Below are 25,115 nucleotides of genomic sequence, written 5' to 3'. Positions count from 1 at the left end.
GCTCCCCGCGAACTTTAACTTGTCGCTTCCCGTGAACTTTAACTCTGTCGCTTATCCAGCGAACTTTAACTCGTCACTTATCCAGCAAACTTTAACTTGTGGCTTATTGAGCAAACTTTAACTTGTTGCTTACCCTGCGAACTTTAACTCGTCGCTTATCCAGCGAACTTTAACCTGGCCAGACTGTACTTTACTTTCCCTGTATTTACCTGATCAGTTTCTTCTTTATAACTCGAGGGTCCCGGGTTTCGGCACCACTTATGACCGCCCACCGCCCGCAGGTGGTGGGCGACGCGTACGCTTTTCTTGATCACAGGAACCAAAAAGGGCTTTATTCCACAAGTCTCCAACTTATATTGAGAACATCAGCCTATCAGAGAGTAGACTACCAGGAAAGTCAGCCTATCAAGGAACAGTCTCCAGGCAGATACCAGGATCGCCTGATGTACAACAGCCAACCAGAGTTACTTCCTAAAACTTGTTTATGAGTGCAGCTATGTCTGGCAAGAGATCAGGCCACGGTGCGGCTCTGGGGCCCTCAGAGCCTGCCCCTGACAAACTATGGTTTAGGTTAGCTTTGGAAACGAACAGACTGCTCACCAGCCTCTCCTTCCCCCATCTCTACCTGTGTTCCTGTTACCCTGGTGCATACCCTCCTGTTTTTCCATGAACCTCACAGTACTACTGAGTACCACATTCTAGCCCATGAGCTTTCCTGTTGCCATTTCATTTACACCTTTTTCAGGCAGCACTGGATTCTTTTTTTTTTTTGGTACCAGGGATTGAACTCAGGAACCTAGGGATGTTTAACCACTGAGCCACATCCCCTTTTATTCTTTGAGACAAGGTCTCAGTTAGTTGCTTAGGGTCTTGCTAAGTTGCTGAGGCTGGCTTTGAACTCTTGATCCTCCTGCCTCAGCTTCCCGAGCTGCTGGGATTACAGGTGTGCAGCATTGCGCCTGGCTGAGTACTAATCTTAAGTACAGAATTGGAAACTAGTTTTACTCAGAGAGTTCCTGCTCTCTATTTAGCAGGATTGTTTTTTTGTTTTGTTTGTTTTTGCAGTGCTGAGGTCGAACCCTGAACCTTGTGTTTGCTAGGCAGGTAAGCTAGCAGTAAGCTACAGCCCCAGCCTTCTGGTCCCCACTCCTTGGTGCCAACAGTGGAACCCAGGGCATTGCACAGACTAGGTAAAAGCTCTACCACTGAGCTATATCCTTAGCCCAACTACAGGTTCTTTGACTGTACATCTTGGCAGATTCTAACAACCTTGGCTAACAAGATAGTCTTAATGAGCGACTTAATGTTAATGAGCGACTGACTCATTAACAGTCCTTTCCTGCGATTAGGCACATCGAAAATAACCTCCATAGATAATACCTATTATTCTGCTACATTCAGCAAAGGATTAAAAAACCGTGTCAAGGAATTTATGACTTTGTGGTCAACTTCATAGTTTTTTAAAAATAAAAATTATGGGTGTTTATTTAGGTTTGGCATACATGAAAATTAAAATGATACTTCTCATAATTTGGCTTGAGAAGTCATGTTCTTTCCTGTCTCTTGAATGTGTACATAACTGACTCACTAAACACCCATGCTTATATTGGGACCTATGGCAGACATTGTCGCTTGCCTGCCAGGAGTCATTTCCCTCTTCTTCCTTGGAAATAGAACCCTAAACGTGCTCAGGTGTCCTGCCATCGTGCATGCTCAAGGAAGAAGGGCCCATCCTTATCTAGCTTGGTCTTTGCCATCATGGTAATTCCATTCTTCCTTGCCTCTGGGTGGAGGAGGCAGTGGGGAGTGTGAAAGCCCCTTCTGACCAGTGACACCAAAAGGAATTGTGTCGGGGTGGTGGGTCTTAGACAATGTCCTTCCCCGACAGAAACGAGAGAGACTTCCCCCTTTCCTCTGATGCTGTGGATTGAGGATTGATGCTGGAGCACTGGTAGCCACTTGAAATCCTGTGCCTCAAAGACAAAAGCTTGAGATGGGAGAGAGAGGGGAAGCCCAGATTCTTATTTATTTATTTATTTTGTACTAGGGATTGGATTTGTTTATTTTGTACTACCATTGAGCTACATTCCCAGACCTTTTTTTTGGGGGGTGTGGGGGGTACCAGGGATTGAACTCAGGGGCACTCAACCACTGAGCCACATCCCCAGCCCTGTTTTGTATTTTATTTAGAGACAGGGCCTCACTGAGTTAGTTGCTTATTGCCTTGCTTTTGTGAGGCTGGCTTTGAACTTGCAATCCTACTGCCTTAGCTCCCAAGTTGCTGGGATTACAGGAGTGCGCCACTGCACCCTGCACCTCCCCAGCCCCCCCTTTTTTTTTTTTTTAAGTTTTTTTAGTTGTTGATGGACCTTTGTTTTATTCATTTGTTTATACGCGGTGCTGAGAATCAAACCCAGTGCCTCATACGTGCTAGGCAAGCGCTCTACCACTGAGCCACAACTCCAGCCCCCCAGCCCTTTTTATTATTTTATTTTGAGATGGGCCTTCTACGCTGCTGAAGCTGGACTGGCACCTGCAGTCCTCCCGCCTGAGTCTTCTGAGTCTCTGGGATTATAAGTGTGTACACTATAACCAGTGACGCTTGATCACATTGGGTTGTTGTTTTTTTTAATTGATAGCCCTGAGGCTGCTTATCTCTGTTACATGAGAGAATAAACTGTTGTTCAAGCTCTCCCTTTTTTTTTTTTTTGCGGTGCTGGGGATTGAACCCAGGGCCTTGTGCTTGCGAGGCAAACACTCTACCAGCTGAGCTATATCCCCAGCCCTCAAGCTCTTTTTAGTATTTTTTTTTTTTTAACTTGTAGCTAAAAGCATCTTTATTTTATTTATTTATTTATTTTTTTTGGTGCTGGGCATTGAACCAGAGGTGCTCTACCACTGAGCTACGCACCCAACCCTTTTTATTTTTTGAGACATGGTCTCCCTAAATTGCCCAGGCTGGCCTCAAATTTGCAATCCTCCTGCCTCAACCTCCTAAGTCTCTGGGATTACAGGCACGAGCCATATTAAGAGTTCTTAATGTAAAACTCTTTCCAACCGAGGAACAAACTTAATTGATTTAGAGAAGACAAATTGGAGGGAGTGGGGCTGTGGCCCTTTGGCTTATGAAACTGAGATGCTACGAGTGGTGCTGGCATTTTCTCCCTGCTGACCTGGATTGAGTCTGCGGTCCTCCTTTCTCCCACCTTCTGTTTTGTTTGGCGTCCCTCAGGCAGGCTCTGTGGTAAGCCTTACAGCAGCAATCGAAGAGAAAAGATGGCCTCCTCTCTTCTCTGGCCGCAGAGGTAGTGGGACGGACACCACATGACTGCCTCAGAACTGGGCTGCCGTGGTGCTGGGGTCAGCTGCAGCTCTCCATCCGCAAGGCTCATCTCTCCATTGATGCTGCAGAGATGACTGGCGGGAAGCGAGGGTTGCTTTTGACACGTCTTTGCCAACTCAGGTGATGGGAAGGCTAAGGTGTGTCCAGGAAGAGAGTGCTGGGGTCCCAAAAGGAGTAGTATTTGAAAGGACAGTTGCCTGGGGACGTCCCTCAGTGGTAGAACATTTGCCTAACATGCACAAGATGCACGAGGCCCTTGGTTTGATCCCAGTATGGAAAAAAAAAGAAAGAAAAGAAAAAAATAATTTTATTATTTTAGATGATATTTTGTTAGAATTTGGAAATGCCGGCAAAGCTATAAAAATAGTTCTGTGTTTTATAAAGCCATGGAAATTAAAGGAAAATGTTTCTTCACCTGGAGTGAATTGTAATAAAATATTGAGGAAGCCAGCATTTCAGAATGTCCTTTGTGCCAGAAAAACATCCAGATGAAGCTGCTGGAGAAAGCTGGGTCGTTCTTTCAGGGATAAGTTTCCTTGCCTGCTTCTTCCAGCCAGTAGTTACAAATCGTCCACAGTTACTTGGAGCCACTAGTGACTCCTTTTGTGTTGTGGTTAAGGATTCTGAGTTCCTAAGAAATGGTTTAGAAAAGGACCAGACACACTTCAAAGCTTTTTCTCCTGTTTTGTTGTTTTGTTTGAAGTACTGGGGTTTGAACACAGGGCACCCTATAACTGAGCTGTATTCCCAGTCCTTTTTAAAAAGTTTTTTTTTTAAATTTTGAGACAGTCTTGCTAAGTGTCCCTGAATGGCCTTGAACTTGCAATCCTCCTGCCCCAGCCTCCTGAGTAAGTGGAATTTTAGGTGTGGCCACTGTGCCCAGCTACTTTATTATGTTTTCAAATTTATTATGTTGCCCGTTTTTTTCATTCTTTATAAAAATGGTATCAGTTTGAAGTTCTGAAAAGATTTCCTTGACCTTTGTTCAGAGTTTTTAGGGTACTTTCTATCCTTTATGAAGTTCTGTAGTTTGGGCCTTTAAAGTTTTTTCCTTTTCATAAACAACCATACTTAAAAAAAATCCCATTTATTGAAAGCTTTGCGTGTTTTTATCATGGTTCATTCTTTTCTAAGCCATGTGTGGACTTATATGTGCATTAGATGATTTTCTGTCAGTTGAGAGTCATTTTGTATTTTAAAATTTCCACGTATTAGTTGAGTTCACGTGCTTATTTTTGTTGGCCTTGTAGTGCTGATTTACTGTTTATATATTTTGGGCTAAGGATTAGAGTGAGATAATTGTATTGCGCTCTGTTGTGTATGACACAACAATCTTGATTTATTTTAGAGTGAAAAAAGGCCAGAATGGGGTTAGAGGGCTGGAAATTTGACTTTCAAATGCCAGGGTTTAGCCTGAACACTGCTGATGGTTCAGAAAACCATTTTGATGAACCAATTTTATGAATTCTATATGTTTTGATCATTGAGTAGATAAGATACATAAAAAGATACATAAAAGTGCTCCCACACGTTTGTGGTGTGTTTTATACACATGCACACCATACACACATATATAATATGTGTTAGATAAATTTTTAACACTGGGAATTGTACCCAGGGCCTCATGGATCTAGGAAGGCAGGGCCTTGTGCATGCGAGGCAAGCACTCTACCAACTGAGCTGTATCCCCAGCCCATAGATGGGTTTTCAAAATTAGTCCATTATAACTTGATTCTGTAATTATAGCCAACAAAACATGCTTCAAGCATTTTATTTTTCCAGTACTGGGGATTGTACCTGGGGGCACTCTGCCACTGACCTACACCCCAGCCTTTGAAACAGGGTCTCGTAACGTTGCCCAGGCTGGCTCCAACTCACACTCCTGGCTGAGCCCTCTGAGTCACTGGGATTACAGGTGTGCACTACCATGTCCGGCTTAAAAAGCGTTTTATAAGGGCCTCAGTATGTAAGCTATTTTCAGAAAACCCTTTGTTTGGGTTTAAAGTGTCACGTAGGTAATCCTGTTCCTTTTGCCCCACTATGTAGAAGAAGGTCTGCCCCTCAGGATCAGGGTTCCCTGTTCTTGCCAGTATGGTCCTCCACTTCTCAGCCTCCTGGTCTGTTGGCACAGGGAGTCCAGAGTGACGAGGAAGGCAGCCATTGTGACTCCCAGGGGGCAAACCCTAGGAGTGTCCCTCTCTGGGAGCCAGGACCTCTTGGTCCTCTAAGCCTAGCCTTCCAGGGTAAATGGCCTCAGTAGGAATCCCACTCCCAAGGGGGTCACTGGGAATCACCCCATGATAGCCTTTGGTTTAAGGGATATGCTGCATCCTGGCTCCAGCCCTCACGGAATGGTATGTCCACCCTGCTGTCTGGGTTCTATCCTTAAGGGGTAATTTTGCCACTGGCTGGTTGGCCACTTCCGGAGGACGTGGTGGAGGATTGTGTGGGGTCCACCACTGACCTCCTTTGCCATAAAGTCAGTCTCCTGGTTTGGCACGGTGTCTTGTAGGCCCCACACTGTGGGCCAGCACTTGTGGGCTAGTTGAAAGACAGCTGTGTCAGTGCTGGTCAGGACGAGTTGCTGCCCCTTCCTGGGCGAGAGGGCCTGATGCAATCAGGTCGCCCAGGCCACCAGCTGGCCTTCTCACGGAGGTGCTGTACCCGGTGATCAGCATTAGTCTCCGCGCCTTCCAGGCTTCCATTCACTGTGACAGTGGTGGGATCGGCCTCGATGGGAGGGAGCTCCTGCTCCTGGACCCTTGTCCATCGTCCAGCTCTGCCACCGGGCTGCTGTCACGTGACCTCTGTACACGCTCAGCTGGTTGGGTTGACTGATCGTCATGAACCAAACTTGGGGTGCTTCTCCCCATCAGCTGGTCGTAAGAACCTGCCAGTGACACCGCACGTAGGAGGCACGAGAGAGTTGACGTGGCACTAGGGAGTGACGTGGTGCAGTGGGCCACCTGTCCACCCAGCAGCTCGTGTCCTCTAGACCGCGTTGGGCTGACCTCTAATATAACACCTCGTCTTACAGCTGGGTTACTGCTGGGCCCACCTGGCTTGTAACTAGGTAGGTGTGACAGCCCGGCTTACGAAGGACGTTTCTGACCTTAGTCATTTGTGCCTCTTGCCAGGTACAACTTTTTGAACGGCAAATAGTTCTCTGCTGTAAACAGCTTGACCTGACCTTGCTCCAGAACCCTAGAGACCTGTGTTGAGCCACCTCCTCTTGGGGCTTGCCCACGATGCCACGTGGCACCCCTTCCTCCCACTAATGCCGTCAGGACCCAGGCTCTGCCAAATCACATGGCAGGACTGCCCCTCCTTCTGTGCCTCATCAACACTGTCAGCTCCCCCCATGTCCGGGACGTGGGATGTGGTTTCCTCAACTGTGGGAAGTTGCTTCAAATCCAGAGGGGCCCCCAGACCCCCATGCTTTTCTTAGTGTCGGGCGAAGGAAGGTCCAATCTCTCTCTCTCTCTCTCTTTTTTTTTTTTTTTTGGTACCAGGGATTGAACTCAGGGGCACTCAGCCACTGAGTCACATCCCCAACCCTATTTTGTATTTTATTTAGAGACAGGGTCTCACTGAGTTGCTTATCCCCTCGCCATTGTTGAGACTGGCTTTGAACTTGTGATCCTCCTCCTGGTTCAGCCTCCCAAACCACTGGGATTATAGGCGTGCACCACGGCGCCTGGCTAAGGTACGGTCTCTTGTCCTTTACTTGGAAGGAATGTCACTACATGCCCCAGACCCCTGAGCCCTAAAACCTCTGATGTGCAGGCCCGGGACCTTTTGTCCCCTGAAACATGCCTCACAAAGGCATCTACTTCTTTCGCATCCTATAGATTAGCAGGATGTCCTTGGTGTAGCAAGCCAGCACGTCACTGTGGGCAACGTCCATGTAGTCCAGCTCCTTTTGGAGTGTGCCAAAGACAGAAAGCAGGCACTAGTGTAGTCCTGGAGCAAGACCATGAGTGCATCCTGTCCTCTGTCCCCACGACACAGCTGCTGCAGTTTGGGGCAACTACTTGCTTAAGTTTGCATGGGTCTGCTGCATCTGCCGGTTTTTGCAGAGGTCATACTGGTTTACTAAAGGGTCCTACTTTTGTGTTAAGTATTTAAGGGTGGCAGTGCTCTGCCCTTCCCTCTGGGGTGCGGTGCTGTTTGGGTGGAGTTGTTAGGGAACAGGGCTAGGCACTTCTACTCCACCTTTCCTGCCACAGTACCTTTGCTTGGTTGGTCAGGATTGCAAGGTCAAGGTCAGCCTCAGCGACTTGGTAAGCCCCTATCTCAAAATAAAAAGAACCGAGAAGGTAGCTCAGTAAAGCACCTCTGGTTCAGTCCCCAGTGTACTAATGTGAGCCTGCCAGCTGCCAGCACATCCCCGGAACTGGGGACACAGCTGCAGGGAGAAAGGTGGCAAGCAGCCCGCCCTTCACAGACCTGGCAGTGCTGTGCTTCTCACCTCGTCACCTGCTCCTGCCCTAGAGGGGGCTGAGGTGGTGCGGTGCCGTCAGTTCCTGGCAGTCATGAGAGACCTGAGTGCTGCTCCTCCCAGTTTCTAGCTTTGGGTCTGTGCAGCTGTCGGGCCCCTCAGTGCAGAGTGGGCCCTCGTCACTGTTTGCACCTGCTGTGGTGTCTAGGGTCTGCCTTTCCTTCAGTCTGTGGGTTCTAGGTCTAGGAACTGGCTCAGGTCTGGGAACTGGGAAATGGACTGTGCTTTTCCGTTGGGACCACTGACTCTCTCCTTTCCTCTTTTCTTGATCCATTCAATGACACACATTAAGCCAAAGCTTCCACAAGTCCCCGTGGGTTGGCCTTGCTGGGGGTTTGCCTTTGCTGGCTAAGTATTGCCATTTTACTTCTGCAGTTCCAGAATTCCATCGTCCCCAGTGCTGCTGGGAAGCCTTGTGCCACAACAGCACCTTTTTTTGGGTGGGTCAGGGGCAGCTGGGGATTGAACCCAGGGGTCCCTTAGCACCAAGCCACATCCAACCCATTTTGTTTTTTATTTTGAGACAGAGTCTCACCAAGGTGCTTAGGGCCTTGCTAATTGCTGAAGCTGACCTTAAACTTGTGAACCTCCTGACTGAGCCTCCTTAGTCACTGGGGTTATAGGCGTGTGCCACTGTGCCCAGCCGGGACCTCCTTTTTTTGTGTGTGTGGTGCTGGGGTTGAAGCCAGGGCCTTGTGCATGCGAGGCAGGCACTCTACCACTGAGCCACAGCCCCAGCCCAGGACCTCCTTTTGTTAACTGGGCCTGGGGGACTTTTCAGTGACACAGGTGCCCCCTTTACCAGTGCAATCCTGGCTGCTTGTCCTCCCGAGGAGCATGGTCACCTCGTGGGTTTGCCAGTCTGCAGAGGAGAGTCCCTTCTTGCACGTCTGCCTCTCTGAACCTTTCAGTGCATTTCTGGCCCCTCTGCCTCCTTTCATCTGGACCATCACTCCATGTCATGGGGCCCCCCCACCCTGCACCAGAGCCACCTTCTGGAGCCCTTACCGTGGTGCTGTGATGTCAGGGGCCCTAGACTAACAGACTCTCTTGTTCCTGGTTTACATTTGCTCCCCCATCTTTGACCCACCCAGGCCCTCGGCATCATTTCTCAGGCTGCTGCATGTTGCTTGGTCTCGTAGGTCCCTAGGCATACAATTCCCCTCCCCTGTGGCAGGCCCAGCACTACTAAAGGTCAGACCCTGGCTAGTGTGGGGGTCGAGGGAGGGCTTATCCTTGTCTTTCACGGAACTGGCCTCATCTGGGGCTTCTTTGTAGTCTTGGGACAGCCTCGGTGCTTTTGCTCCATCAAGGAGATGGGTCTGTTTGGGAAGGCCAAGAGGGTCCATGGGAGCCGGAAGGTTACAGGTGCTTGTGTACCCCTCCCTAGATGCCTTTGCCCCATGTCTCAGAGCTCCACCTTTCACCCTGGTGGAGGAAGTGCAGACTTGCCTGGTTGAGTGAATTTCCTTGGAAGACCTGTACTCTTGGTTAAGTCCTCCCCCTGTCCGGCCCTCTAAGCCTTCAGGTGCAAGAGATGAGGGTCTCTGAGGCTACCAGGAAGCCCTTGCTCCCTGACCCTGTCATTTCCTCTTTTCAAAACATCGGAGACATTCAGCACCAACCATGAAATCCCCTGGTGTCTCTCCCAGACTGCAGGATTCAGTGTGTCTTCCTCCACAGTCCCTGACCCAGCAGCACAAGTGCAAGTTTTAGCAACTAGCAACTGCACTGCCACCCTGAGTGGCGGGTGTCAGTCCATCTACCACCAGTGACAGTGTCCTCATTGTGCTCAACTGCCAAGTGACCCAACTCCAGGATGCACATCCTTCGAGTGGGCTTCCTGTGACCATTCCATTCATGGTGCCAGCTGTCTTAGAAGCAAAGTCTGAGATGTGCTGGGGACATGTGATTTCTGAGAGGGTGCCCCTCAGCAATAAGTCTGTGAGGAGGAGAGGCAAACAGATGTGGCTTCAGGTAGCCAGCCTGAGTTGGGGGTGGGCAGAGGCAAGAGCACAACCAGGGTGTCCCTCTTTAAAGCAAGGGGGCCAGGCTTCCCTCTGGCTACTTACTGGTGTGAGGCACATGCAACTTCCAAGTGGGGCCTTACCAGAGCTGGGGCGGTGCAAGGTTCAGGTGGGAGCACTTATCAGCTGCCACTCTGACAGCTGGGATGGTGCAGCGACCCAGGGAAGGGCCCTTTAGGTACTGCTGTGGAATGTCTTCCAAGATACATGTTAAGGTTAGAAAGTCAGAATAAGCCAGGCATGGTTGTGGTGCTTGTAATCTCATCGACTTGGGAGGCTGAGGCAGGAGGATCGTAAGTTTGAGGACACCCTGGGCAGCTTATCGAGAGCCTGTCTCATAAAAAGGGGGCTGGGGCTGGAATGTAGCTCAGTGGTGAGGCACCTCCAGGCTCAGTCCCTAATACAGCCAAAAAAGAAAAAAAAAAAAAAAAAACAAAAAACAGGACATGAATACCATACTATCATTTGTCTTAAAAAAAATGATTTGACATGTGCATGCATGTGTGCATATGAGAGTATAAACATGCAGACACTAAGAAAAAAAAAATGTAGAATTACCAAGAAACTTTAACACTGGAAAGGAGAAGAGGAAACGGGGAAAGAAGGGGACTCAAGTCTTCACTGTGTACCTTTCTATACTCTTTTCTACCTTTTTAATTTTGTACCATGTGCATCTGTTACATAATCAAACAATGATTAATAACTTATCTAGTTATTAATGTTATTGTTTTAGTCAGATTTTTTGTTGCTGTGACTAAAAGATCAGAACAATTGTAGGGAAGGAAAAGTTTATTTGGGGGCTCATAGTTTCAGAGGTCTCAGTCCATGGGCAGCTGACTCCATTCCCCAGGGCTCGAGGTGAGGCAGAACATCATGGCGGAAGAGCGTAGCAGAGGGCAGCAGCTTGCGTGATGACCAGGAAGGAGAGGTGGGGGAGAGGGGGAGGGAGAGAGGGAGAGGGAGGGAGAGAGACAGAGAGAGGGAGAGGGAGTGAAGGAGAGGGAGAGAGAGAGAGGGAGAGAGACAGAGGGAGAGTGAGACAGGGAGAGGGAGAGAAGGAAAGGGAGAGAGAGGGAGAGAGGGAGAGGGAGAGGGAGAGAGACAGGGAGGGGGAGAGAGAGAAGGAGAGGGAGAAAGGGAGAGTGAGGGAGAAGGGGAGAGGGAGAGAGAGAGGGAGAGGGAGAGAGGGAGAGAGAAGGAGAGGGAGAGAGAGACAGGGGGGGAGAGAGGGAGAGAAGGAGAGGGAGAGAGAAAGAGAGAGAGAAGAGGGAGGGGGAGAGAGAGAGAGGGAGAGGGAGAAAGAGGGAGGGAGAGGGAGAGGGAGAAGGTGAGAAGGTGAGAGGGAGAGGGAGAAAGAGCGAGAAAGGGAGAGAAGGAGGGAGAGAAGGAGAGGGAGAGGGAGAAAGAGAGGGAGGGAGAGGGAGAGAGAGAGAAGGAGAGAGGGGGAGAGGGAGAAAGAGAGGGAGGGAGAGGGAGAGAAGGAAAGGGAGAAAGAGGGAGAGGGAGGGAGAGAGGAGAGGGAGAGAGAGGGAGAGGGAGAAAGAGAGAGGGAGGGAGAGGGAGAGAGAGAAGGAGAGAGGGGGAGAGGGAGAGAAGGAGAGGGAGAAGGAGAAAGAGGGAGAAGGAGAAAGAGAGAGGGAGAGGGAAGGAGAGAGAGAGGGAGGGGGAGGGAGAGAGAGAGGGAGAGGGGGGAGAGGGAGAGAAGGACAGGGAGAAGGAGAAAGAGAGAGGGAGAGGGAGAAAGAGAGAGAGAGGGAGAGGGAAGGAGAGAGAAAGAGAGGGAGAGAGGGAGAGAGGGGGAGAGGGAGGGAGGGAGGGAGAGAGAGAGAGCTCTACTTGCCAAATACAAATACATACCCCAAAGCCACACCCCCAGTGACCTGCCTCCTCCAGCCATACCCCACCTGCCTCCAGTTACCACTGAGTTAATCCCAGCAGAGGATTAATTCTTTGATTGGGTTAAGGCTCTTACAACCCAGTCATTTCCCCTCTGAACAGTCTTGCATTGTCTCACACTTGAGCTTTTGGGGGACACCCCACATCAAACCATAACAACTATTATCACTTATTATATTGCATGGCTTTATTACCTTGTACACTAGTTATGAGAATGAGCTAAAATAACGTGCTTTACATATAAGCATGGCGCCTGCTCAGTGTGGATGTGGGTGTGCTTGTGTATTTTTAGCACAGTGCAAATAAGTAGATGTGTGTATATATGTATTTTAAGAACTGGGACCATACCTTGCATACTGTTTTGTAACCCATTTACTAATACACTGTCAGCATTTTTTCCATGACCTTCATGAGCAGGGACACTCATGCTTTACAGTGACAGTCGTAGTCCAGCAGTGCATTCTGGGAGAGAAGAGCCCTCTCAGTTCATAGCAGCCTGTAAATGGGCGGTGGCCAGTCTGCCTGTCTCAGCATCTCATGGTGGTAGAATATACTCAAAGCCAGCAGACCAGCATGGCTTGCTGGCCCCGAGCCCTGTGGCAAGCTGCTTAACTCTGAGCCTTCCTCCCTACAGCATCTCTTGAGGATTAAAACTAATTTAAAGTGACAAATCCTGGGAGAGGAGCTCAACAAGTGACCATTAGCTGCTCCTGCACTCTGAACGAGTCTAGTGGTGTCCTGATGAGATGTGTGCAAGAAGAGCCAAAAGGATCACGTGGCAACTTGGTTTTCTGTTTATTTTTAATCTCACTCTTTTATAATTTCGGGTTTTGTGTGTGTATGTCTTCAGATATATTAGAGAGCTGGGCTTACTTGCTATGTTGCTATAGTCCCAGCCACTCAGGAGGTTCAGGCAGGAGGATCCCTGAGCCCAGCCTGGACAACATAGCAAGATCCCATCTCAGAACCAAAACAACCAACCTGTAATCCTTGCAACTTGGGAGGCTGAGGCAGGAGGATCCCAAGTTCAGGCAGCGTCAGCAACTTAGTGAGACTGTGCCTCAAAATGAGATGTAAGGGAAAAAAGTACTGGGAATGTAACTCAGAGGTAGAATGCCCCTGGGTGTGGTCCTAGTACCGCCGACACGAAACCAGCAGAAGCCGGGGCTTGACGGCCTGCACCTGGGCTGCCAGTACTCCAGACGCTCCCTTGAGTCCAGGAATCTGAGGTCAGCCTGGGCAACATCGAGAGACCCTGCTCAAAAACAACAGCAAACATAAAAAAAAAAAAGTTAGTACAGTAGCACTTTCATAAACATAAATAAAAATTTGTAACCGTGCATACTTCAATTCTTTTTACTGATAGGAACATATAAAACTATATCTGGAGCATATTTCTCTCTGGTTGCCAGTAGTCTGATATGAATTAATTTCCACTGTAGACTAGGTTGATTTAACTTTGAACCTTAGTCTCAAGAGGTAAAGTACAAGTTTGCCAATCTAATACTGCACTGTCATTTGGTCCTGGGATCAATCTCAAAAGAATTTCTCGAGTAAGAATAATAGCCTCACGTTATATTTTGCAGTTTCCCAGCACCTCAAGGAAGAATATACACACAGGCACGGGCAGTGGGATGATTTACTACTACTCAGGCGTGACTACTTTGTGTGTACTCAGGAAAGCATTAACTGTTAGGGCAGGCACCTGCGAGGGGAACAGAAAGTGGAAATTTTAGCAGAGCAGAAAAATACTAGTTTTAAAAATGAAATCTGAAACCATGGAAAGAGGTTCATCTTCCCTGGAAATCAGGAATCATTACTGAGTGCAAATGCAAATTAAAACATTGAAGTTTAATTCTTGCCCATTTTGTTGGCCGAAATGTCAACATCTGCTGGTTATTCACGTCCACCCTTGTGGAAGACATGGAGTGCTCTCATGCAGAGGTGTAAGTTGGCACAACCACTCTGGAGGATAATTTGGCAACAGTTTCAGAGATAAAAGCACTTGTGTTTTACAATCCAGCCATTCTTACTCCATCTGCCTTAGGGAAGTACTCTTGGACAAAGTGTCCTGTATGAGTGTGTTCGTTGCAGCACCCTTGTTAACAGCAGTAGCTGGAGACAGATGAAATGCACTTCTCATATCATACATAAACCTTGTCACTCCAGAGTGTACAATTCAGTGGTTTTTGGCATATTCATGGGGTTGTGCAGCTATCCCCTCTAATTCTAGAACATTTTCATCACCCACAAAGAAACCCCATTCCCATTAAGAATTACTCCCACATCCCCTTCTCACATCCCCTAGGAACCCCTAATCTGTCTCTGGCTCCATGAATTGGCCCATTCTGGACATTTCCCTTGTTTGTTTGTTTTTTTTTACCACCTTTGTTACCGGGTATTGAATCCAGGGCACTTGACCACCAAGCTACTTTCAAGTTACTGAGGATCTCAGAAGTTACAGGCTGGCCTTGAACTTGGGATCTTCTTGCTTGAGCCTCCTGTGTTGCTGGGGTTATGGGCATGCACCACCGTGCCCTGCTTGGACAATTCATATCGGTGCAATTATACAATCTGTAATTTTTTTTTTTTTTTTGGCAACAGTTTTAATTTTTTTTCAATACTTGTCATCAAACTGTCAAACTCAGGGCCTTGCTCATGCTAGGCAAGCCCTCTACCTGTGAGTCACTGCCCCAGCCCCTGTAGCAGCTTGATTGAGACAATTTATACAACACACGATTGGCCTGTTTTAAATGTACAATTCAGTAGTTTTTAGTATATTCATAGAGTTGTGCGACCATCCCCATGGTTAGATTTTCTTCATCACCCCAAACGTGCCCTTCAGCTATTATCCCCCAAACCCTGCTCCCCAGGCCAGGCAAGCACTTCTGTCTCTGTAGATTTGCCTGTTCTGGACATTTCATATCAATGGAATGGTAAAGTTTGTGGTCTTTTGCTTCCGATTTCTTTCTCTTACATTTTCAGGATCCATCCCTGTTGCAGAATCTGTCAGTACTCCTTTTTGTTGCTGAGTAATATTCCCTTGTGTGGATACACTTTTCTTTTGTCCTTTTGTAGTTGATGGATTTGGGGGTTTTCCCACCTCTGGCTGTTAAGAGTAATGCTGTCGTGAACATCTGTGTATGAGCTTTGGTATGAACATAGGTTTTCAGTTCTCCTGTGGGGAACGGCTGGGTCATTTGGTAGCTCCACTTAATTTTTTGAGGAATTGCCAACCTCTTTTTCCTTAGCAGTTTTCTGTTCCCATCAGTCATCTGTGAGGGTTTCAGTGCCTCTGATCCTTGCCACTGCTTGCTATTTTTTACTGCTTTAGTATAGCCATCCTAGTGGGTGTGACTTATGATGTTGAGCATCTTGTCATGTGTTTTTTGGCCATTTATGTGTGGCCAGATATAGAAATATCTGTTTGCACTGTGGCATTTTTATGCTGTGCCACAGAGCTGTTCAAGGGCAGCTCTGTACGTAGCGATCCCTGGCTCCATCGTTAAGACTCAGCACTGACCAAATACCAGGTGGCAGAATGATGCAGTACCGTAAATTTTATATTGGTGTACTCAGGTGTGCTGTTTCTGTACAGGCACACAGTACATATGGGTTCTGTGTGCTTAAATATATACAGCGTAACTTTCCACATTCTGCGTGCACGTTTCTGGTCTCCCGGAGCTCTGTAGCTTGCTCTCTCTCTCTCTCCCTCCCTCCCTCTCTCTCTCTCTCTCTCTCTCTCTCTCTCTCTCTCTCTCTCTCTCTCTTTTTTCTGTGTGTTTGTGGTATTGGGGATTGAACTCAGAACTTAATGCACGTTAGGCAAGTGCCCAGACATTTATCAGAAAAAAGAATCTTTGTCGGGTGCAGTAGCACACGCCTATAATCCTAACTCCTCAGGAGGCTGAGGCATGAGGATGGCAAGTTTGAGGCCAGCCTGGACATCTTAGCAAGACTCTGTCTCAAAATAAAAATAAAAAGGCTGGGAATGTAAGCCTAGTGGCAGAGCACTCTGGGTTAAATCTCCACTACCCAAAACAAGAAAAGAAAAGGATAAAATTGGGCACAGTGGCTCATAGTGTTATTTGGGAGATTGAGACAGGAGAATCCCAAGTTTGAGGCCAGCCTCAGCAGCTTAGCCAGACCCTTAGCAACTGAGTGAGACCTTGTTTCAAAATAATACATAGGTAATGTTGGGGGTGAGGCTCAGTGTTAAAGCACCCTGGGGTTTAAGCCCCAGCACCAAAAAACAAAACAAAAGAAAACAGACTAGACAAGGAAAAGACCTGCATTGCCAGTAGTGCACACGTGGTGTGCTGAAGACAGGAGGTGAGTTCACTTTAATTGTACAAACTTATGTAGCCAGTGGCAGAGCGCTTACCTAGGTGTGAGGCCCTGGGTTCCACCTCAGCCCCAGAAAGCAACAACAAAAGTGTTTTGGGGAAAAAACATTCAGAAGAGTAGTTTTTCACTCGCCTGCCAGTGGGGTGCAGCGCTGGCTGAAGCCTTTTCCTGCTAGCCAGCCCAGTAGCGCTTTCGTTCTTATTTCTTCAAACTGTATACCACATTTTAAGGTGTCTTAAAACTTTGTATTAGCCAAGTAGTTATGAATACTAGATAAAATGTTATAAGATGAAAGTCCCCTCTGATCGGGTCCTACCCCCATCTTCATTCTCTTTTCTACTGCAAGGTGACACCATCTTTTTTGGGGGGAGGGATACTGGGGATTGAACTCAGGGCACTCGACCCCTGAGCCTCATCCCCAGCCCTATTTTGTATTATTTAGAGACAGGGTCTCACTGAGTTGCTTAGCGCCTAGCTTTTGCTGAGGCTGGCTTTGAACTCGTGATCCTCCTGCCTCAGCCTCCCAAGCCACTGGATACAGGTGTGTGTCACCGAGCCTGGCGCAAGTCATCTTGATAAGTTTGGGGAATATACTACCACACTTTTGTATTCTGTGTGTGTGTGTGTGTGTGTGTGTGTGTGTGTGTTTAAAGAAGTGGAGATGTAGCTCAGTAGTAGGGCACTTGCCTAGTTCTGGTATTGTTTCCCCCACCCACCCAGTGGGGTGTCCCTCCTTGGCCTTCTGTTGGTGCTGGGGACAGCTTCTTCTCTGCAGAAGACGGCCTCTTCCTCAGAGTGCCGTGGCCATGCTCTGCAGACTTGCCTGGTGTCGCCCTCCCCAGAGTGTGGCTGATAGGCCTGGAGTTCTGCCTAAATGGTCCATGTCCTCCCCCGACCCCATCCTCTACTGGGGATGGAACCCAGGGCCTCTCGCATGCTAGGCAAGCGCTCTCTACTCAGCTTGAACATCTTTATTTTTAAAAAGGCTCCTAGGTGATTCAGACGGAGCAGTGAGGTTAAGAATTGTTTATCTAGTGAGTAATCCAGCAATCAAAAAATGAACCCAGGACACGTCTTTGAGAATTATTTTTGGTAGGTGTTTTAGGAGAGAGCAATGAGCCTGTCGGCTTTATAGAAACACACTGAACTTAGATGATCTCTTTTCTTCTAGGAATTTCACAGAACTTTTACTTTGGGTTATTTTCAGCGTGTGGGTTTCATCTCTAAATAATCAACATAGAGCTGTCACCTGAGGCTGTGGGAAAGTGGTCTTGGGTTTTGTTTATGTTTTAATGGTGGAAATAAACCATATAGGACAAACTTGCCTTAGAAGTTTCTGCCATTTTACTTTTGAAATTGAAAATGGGCGTGTGGACGGCGTCTCACTCTCGAGATGGCCCTCAGTCTTCCTGAATGTGTCCCAGCTTCCCTAAAGAAACCTCTGTGCCTCTAAAAACAAAGGAAAGAAAAAAGTACGTGGGTGTGTGTAGGAAAAATGACAGGTGTTCATCTCCCCTGCCAGGCAGCGTGACTTGGGTCTGTGATATATTTATCTGAGATGCAGGTGGGAACTCACGTGACTCGGTGTATCCTCGTTTTCTCTCGTGTGCACGTATGTTGCGGGGTGCGTCTGGGAATTAACTCAGGGGTGTTTTACCACTGAGCTGTATATCCCCAGCCCTTTTTAGTTTTTATTTTGTGGCAAGGTATCACCAAGTTGCCCAGACTGGCTGTGAACTTGTGATCCTCCTATCCCAGCCTCCTGAGTCACTGGGATTACGGGTGTGTGTCTCCATGGCCAGCTGATTTTCTTATTCTTATGTTTTCAGACATAAACTTGCTGAGCTCTATGAGAACCATTAGAGACACAATATTCAGTTTCTCTAGAGTAATAACCCTAAGTAGCCTTCTCCCATCTAGGTTCACACTAAACTTCAGACTCTCTCTTCTAGGTATCCTCATGGGGGCAGTCATAAAGATCATAGAGTCTAAACAACTGGCAAATTGGAAGGTAAGTTTGCCTAAGTCTTCATTTTGTAACATGATCACATTTTCTGGTTGTTAATTTTAGTAGCATTGATGCTTTGTTCCAGTTGTCTTATTATTCCTGAACTATCACTGAAGTGATTTATATTGTTCCATTAACTTTTTGGGGTGGGGCATGGGGACCGAATCCAGGTCTTGTGGGTGCTGGGTAAGTGCTCTACCAGTGAGTTTCGTCCCTGCTCCCTTTGTGTTCTTCAGGTGGATACCTTTACACCTGAATTTTTGGAAAAAGGATAGATCTCATACTGTTCGATGGTCATATTTTGTTGCTACTTGCCTTTTGATAACCCTACACTAGCCTACTTTATGGTGGGAAAGGCTGATTAGCATTAAACCCTGAACCCTGTGCCTCCAATTCCACTCTCAGCGGAGGGCAATAAAATGTATTTGTCCAACACTGTCGAGCTCAGAGCACTTGATGCACTTTAGCTCATGTGGTCCTCCTTACGGCCGCTTGAGCTCAATTGTCCAGCCATTGTCGTTGCTGCCTCCTCACACATGAAGACAGTTGTAGCCAGGGAGTGTGGTCACGGCGCGTTGGCAGCGTTGGAGAGGAAGTGGCCGAATGGAGCCTTGGTTCCGACCCTTGGCCCTGTATATCCATTATTCTCTCCACCCCGCCGTATCCTCAGCTCCCTGGTGTACAGCCCCTTGCCTTTACACGGGCGTGAGCATCAACTTGAAGGACAAGGCCCAGCTGAGACTTGAGCTTTCGTATTGAGTAGAGGGAGATTAATGAGTGTGTTACAAAATTGATGTAGTGGACAAAAATAAGGTGCATTTTGAAGTAATAATGGTGTAGTTTTAGAGCTTACCACATTGGAGCCCCTCCTGCTTTGGTGAAGCTCTTGGGTGCTTGGATTAATTTGCCTGTGGAACTGTGGAGTGTAAAATTTGCAAAACAAACTCTATAATCTGACCTAAGACACAGTTTCAAAGTATGGAAAGTAATATTCAGGACAAAATAATAGCACTCAGGAACCATTCTGTGCATTAAATGAATTCTCCTTATGTTTGTAGGATTCCTCTTACTGGAGTGGGCAGAGGAGGGGGCCAGGGCTCCCCAGAGCAGGTGGGCTCGGCTGCTGTGCCTTGGGTACAGTTAGCCATCCCTGGGTGCTCCTTCTAGGGCAGGGGTCACAGACTAGAAACCCTCTCCATAGTCCCAGGCTGATATGTAGACATTACCCACTAATCCATTTTGTTTGATTTAATTTAAAATTGATCAAAATTTGAATTGATTTTAAAACAAAAATTGTTAGTTCTATTATAAAATATTAATCAATATGAAATCCTGGAAATTTCACATGTAATATGAATTTCTGTCTTCTCTTTAAAAAACAGTCAGCTGCAAGCATACTGGCTGCTCTCTGAGGACATCTATGTGGCCCTGGTAGACCTTTATCTTTGCATCTCTGCTCTAGGTAGTGGGGTAGGGGTAGGGGAGGTTATCTTTGCTTTTTTGTTTTTGGTACTGGGGGTTGAATCCAGGGTCACTTCGCTGCTTTATCACTAAGCTACATCCCTAGCCCTTTCTGTTTTTAAATTTGAGACAGGGTTTCACAAAGTTGCCCAGACTGGCCTCAAACTTGTGATCCTCTTGCCTCAGCCTCCAGGTTGCTGGGATTATAGGGGTACGCCACCATGATCAGCTTTACTTTTAATTTTATATGCTTAGGGTTAGTGAATTTATTTCCCAATGCGTGTTACTTTCAAGACAAAACAATAGTAACATGCTTAGCAATACAGGTGACTGGGCTAAAGTTGGGTGTTAGATATGATAAGTGCCTCAGGAGCCATTGTGGCAGCTAGCAGCTGACCTGGAACAGGGAAGGTTCCTAGGCTGGATGGGTGGGGGGCGTCCTGGAGGAGCCCGCATCTGTGGAAAGCTGGAGTAGGAGGCAGGACGCCCTCCTAGAAGGTGGATGTGTGGGAAGCCGGATGTTTTCCTTCCAGAGATCTCTGTGTGTAAGCTGTCCTGCGTCTATTCTCTATCTATATTGTTACATGCTTGATATTTTCATATGTTGGGCAAATACTCTTGTCACTGAGCTGGCTGATACTTTTGTTTATATCAGTGTAGTTTTTAATTTATATGTATTTTTGGCAGTTTAAAAAAACATTTCATGGTACAACATACATAAAATTTACATCTTAGCCATTTTTTAGTGTGACATTCTGTGACATTAAATGCATTCCGTGTCATATACCCATCCCTCTATTTCCAGAACTTTTTCATCATCCCAAACAAAACCTTTTTCTGTGAAGCCACACCTCTGTCTGCCCCCAACAGCCCAGTGACCTCTGACCTTTTCTCTGCGCTGTCCTGCTGTGGGGGCCATGTTCGTGCAGTCACACCCTCTGCCTGGCGTCTTTTAGTTGGCATGAGCTGCTCAAGGTTCACGCATGCCATAGCATCTGTCAACTGTGTTTATTTTTATGACTGGACATCGCTCCCTGTGTGAAGGTGAGCCTCGCTTTGTTCCCCTCCTGTGTTGGTGGAGCCCTTGGTGTTTCTACCTTTTGGCTACTTGACTGAGGTTGCTCTGCCCTTGAGGCCCTGTATACATTTGGCTTTATTGTTGTCATTTTTGCAACGCTAGGGATGGAACCCAGGGCCTCCCACTTGCTGGGGCTGGGAAGAGCCACGCCTGCCTCTTTTACGCATTTATTTGAAAGGAAACAAATTAACACTAGGTGGGGTGGGGTTTTCGTTTTGGTTTCTTGGGTTGGGGTGGGGTTTTCGGTTGGTGCTCGGAAGAAACCCAGGGCCTCACTCAGACGGAGCGTGTGCGCCGGAGCCCCCAGTGTTGCCTTAATAAATGGGATAAAAACGAAGTAGGGCAGGTGCCTGCTGGAGCCTGGGCTGGGCTCGCTCCCTCTGTGCAGAGGCGGCCTGTGGAGCAGAGCTTAACCGTGGCTGTGCCAAATGGAGTTTTAGAAGAATGAGGGGTTGCCATTCTGTCTGGGAAGTAGTGCTGGACACCTACTGTGCAGGGACCACCCGAGAGCCTCCGACATTTGCGGGGCAGCTGCAGAAGAGCCTGGAGCCTTCAGCGCTGGCCCTCAGGAGGGTGTTGTTCCGGCTCCTACCACAGAGGCGGCTTACACCACAGGTCTGCCCCTCACAGCCTGCGGCCAGAAGCTGCTGGAAAGGTTGTAGGAGAGAATCCGTCTGGGGCCCTGGGCGCGCCTGGGCTTGTGGCTGCGCAGCTGCTGCTCTGCCTGTCTTCCTGTGGCCTTCCCGTGGCCTTCCCGTGGCCCTGTCCTCTTCTGTCTCCTGGAGAACACTTTGGCTGGGCTTGGGCCCTCCCACTCAGTGTGAACCCTTCTCTCCTTACCTGTGGCGCCCTTAAACCAGCCAAGACGCTGTTTCCATGTGAGAGCAGGCTGGGGGTCCCGGCGGATGCTAGCGGGGGGCGGGGGCGCTGTGCGAGCTCACCGCAGGTGCCCCCCCAGGTGGGATTTAGGTTTTGCACCTCCAGAAGGAGCCGTCAGCAGTCTGACTGCGCAGGTCCCGCGTGGGCCACCCGCAGAAGACAGGCTCAGCCTTTCCTTCCGTGCAGGCCCAGGATGAGTCACGAGCCCGCTGCAGTGCTGTTATTTCCAGACTTAATAGGGCATTTTCAGAAGTCATCATTTGCTTCTATTTTGAGCCTTTTTTAAATGTTATTTTAGTCTTTATGGTAACAGCTACATTTGTAAGACTACATTTAGTCATTCTTTTGAATTGGGACTTTGACAGGAAAGCAGACTGTCGAGATTGTGACATGGAATGTTCAGCGGGAGGGGGGCCTGATTTCGCAGTATTAAACAACCTGTGTCCCGCCTGTAGCCACTTGGGGCTCATTATTTTCCCCCAATCCCACCAACTGTTAAAAAGAGATATTAATGTGGAAATGAAATTCTTATGATTTCATCTCCCCAGAGATGTGTACCCTAGAATGATGGCGCTTCTTGTTCAAGTCTGGAAGCCTGGCGTGGGGCTTGCGTTGCAGCCACACCTAGCCAGCCGATTCCAGCCCAGGGTGACGTAGGAAAGCAGCAGGTACAGTGGTGCGCAGAGCAGGTGGAGCAGCCATGAACATCGTGGGCTGCCCTCCTCTGGGCTTCACTCAGGCTGACTGCCACCTTGTTCCCGAGGATCCCAGTTTGTGCACTGGTTTTTGCAAGCTTTCTATCTAAGTTGAAATTGTGTATATTAAAATTAATTTTCCTTTCTTCCAAGGAATAAGCTTAGCACAGCACTACATGTTTGGAAGCAGTTCTTTGTGCCGTTTCTTTTGCTAGTCACCCTTTAAAATTGCTGTCCTACACAATGCCAGTGACTAATTTATTTTTTGTCTCTCCTTCAGCTTGGTTTTAAAATCAGGGAGTCATCAGACATTTCCCCTCTTCTAGGCCCTGGGAGAAAAATTGATTCCTTGGTTATACAAATCCCATGTTTCTCAAAACACCCTTTTTATATTTTCAGGAAGAAGAAATGTTTCGACCCAATATGTTTTTCCTCCTCTTGCTTCCACCTATCATCTTCGAGTCTGGATACTCATTGCACAAGGTAAGACCGAGTCTCGCGTTAGCTGTTGGTGTCTGGACGCGACTCATCTCTCTGGGGCCAGTTCCTGAAGAGCTTGGGGTTAATGGAAAAGGGAAAGGGTGAGAGGTGTGAGTTCATAGGACAGCTCTGCCACTTACTGACTGCTCCCTTAACAAAGCCATTAAACTTCCCGACTCTTGGTATTTTCAGATATAAAGAGTATTAATTCCTATAATATAGATTTATGGTGAGATTTAAGTAAGTTAGATGTGATACATTTATCACAGTGTTGTCATATACCTAACCCTTATTGGGTGCTTATGCCAGTAGCCCCAAAGGACTTAAAATCAGCATACTACAGTAATGCAACCACATTAATGTTTATAGCAACTCAATTCACAATAGCTAGATTGTGAAACCAACCTAGATGCCCTTCAATAGATGAATGGATAAAGAAACTGGTATATATACACAATGGAATATTATTCAGCCATAGAGAAGAATAATATTATGGCATTTGCAGATAAATGGGTGGAATTGGAGAATATCATGCTAAGTGAAATAAGCCAATCCCAAAAAACCAAAGGCCGAATGTTTTCCCTGATAAGTGGATGATAATACATAACGGGGATGGGGGGAGGCGAGAGAAGAATGGAGGAACTTTAGAATATGTAGAGGGAAATGAGAGGTAGGAGGGGGCGGGGGTATGAAAGATGGTGGAATGAGGCAGACATCATTACCCTATGTACATGTATGATTACACGAATGGTATGAATCTACATTGTGCACAACCATAGAAACGAAAAATTGTACCCCATTTGTGTACAATGAATCAAAATGCAGTCTGTAAAAATAAAAAAATAATCAATCAGCACTCATATCAGAACTACATCCATTTGTCAAGTGCAGCCACAGGTTGACTATGGATACAAAAATTTGGCAGAAAGCAATAAAAGCATTCTATAAGAATCAATTAGCCACATAAAATTTAAAATAAAGTGTATTTTACTATTATTTATTAAAAAAATAATATACCTATAGCTATTTTAGTACTATTACCACTACATTAGCACCCATGCAGGCTCCCCAGATCTGTAGTGCATTGAGATTTCTTCTGCCTGAACTTGAATCCCAGCCCTGACACTCAGTAACTGAGCGATCATAGGCAAGTTACATGGCCTCTCTTTCAGATTCCTCTTCTCTCAGGTAGAAAGACAGACTCTTGCTTTGTTCTTAGAATTATAACAAAACTCAAGGAAAATTATAGCTCTAAAATTACCCCCTGTTCTTCCAAACATTCTTCAAAAAAACAGCTGCTAGTTGGGTAAATATTGAAATCCAGCCCTCAGTGACTGGAGGCTCAGCCTTCTCTGTTACTGGAAGAGGCTGTTCTATGGCGAGTAGCAAAAGAACCAAATCATGCTCTGTTGTGCACGTTCAGCTGACGTAACAGTATTCTCAGGTGTGTCTTCATTGTCAGAAACAATGGTTGGGAGAAAAATAATAAAAAATAAAAGAGAGCTTGGGGTAATTTAGCAGTGGTGGCTCCCTGCCCCTGAGGGTACCCCCAGGAAGCTGGAGAAGAACAGACGTGATCAATTAATTGGCTGCTCTGGTGGTTTCAGGTAGACTGGCCTATTTAGCTAGTGTTTCCACAGCAGGTACTTTGCCCGAGAAGATGGCCAGACAGGGTCTCCCTAAGTTGCTGAGTCTGGCTTTGAACTTGATCCTTCTGCCTCAGCTTTCCAAGCTGCTGAGATTATAGGCATGTGCCGAAGTGGTTTTAAGTAGCGTGTGGACAATTCTTTATTTTTTAAATATATGAATAATTTTTTTAGTTGTAGACAGACACAATACCTGTATTTTATTTGTCTTTACATGGTGCTGAGGATCGAACCCAGTGCCTCACATGTGCTAGGCCACACGTGCTAGGCAAGTGCTCTACCACTGAGCCACACGCAGCCCCAGCCTGACAATTACTTTTGATTCCTCTTGTTGGACACAGACTAACAGATGTTAAGAGGACAGACTGGGATGACAGGAACATGTGTCCAGGCCTGTGACTTCTTGCCTGTGGGACCCTTTTCCCTTCTTAGCCATCCTTCCTTGTCTCCCCTCACCCCTCAGTTGACAAGTCCCCTGTCCCTCGCCTCCACCTCTCCTACCCTCTCCCGGCCCAGCTGCTCCTGACTATCTGGAGCCCATCCTTACCCTCGCCTTCGGCTGTCCATTCTCACTCCTGTCTAGAGAGCCAGCAGCACCATGGCCCTGCCCAAGCTCTGTTTTGTCTTGGCATTGCTGCTTCCTGCCCTCTGGGGCCCAGTGTCATTTTCTGCCTAAATGGGAGTGTCTTCTTTTTTGGGGGGTGTCGGGGATTGAACCCAGGGCCTTGTGCAAGGCAAACTCTCTACCAACTGA

The 25,115-nt window shown here is 47.4% G+C and overlaps 1 protein-coding gene across 2 annotated transcripts in view; it reads left to right on the top strand.

The window, feature by feature from the left end:
* Slc9a8 (solute carrier family 9 member A8) overlaps positions 1 to 25,115 on the top strand; it is a 78,514-nt gene that overhangs the window by 12,793 nt on the left and 40,606 nt on the right. For both annotated transcript variants that reach the window (XM_047539078.1, XM_047539077.1), the window contains exons 4-5: positions 18,067 to 18,125; positions 22,635 to 22,718. In XM_047539078.1, coding sequence (XP_047395034.1) covers positions 18,067 to 18,125; positions 22,635 to 22,718 — 143 coding nt within the window. The remainder of the gene's footprint in view (positions 1 to 18,066; positions 18,126 to 22,634; positions 22,719 to 25,115) is intronic.

Source organism: Sciurus carolinensis, chromosome 2 (genome assembly GCF_902686445.1).
Source record: "Sciurus carolinensis chromosome 2, mSciCar1.2, whole genome shotgun sequence".
Taxonomy (NCBI): domain Eukaryota; kingdom Metazoa; phylum Chordata; class Mammalia; order Rodentia; family Sciuridae; genus Sciurus; species Sciurus carolinensis.
Note: the sequence above shows the minus strand (reverse complement) of the source record. Positions and strands in the feature narration are given on the sequence as shown.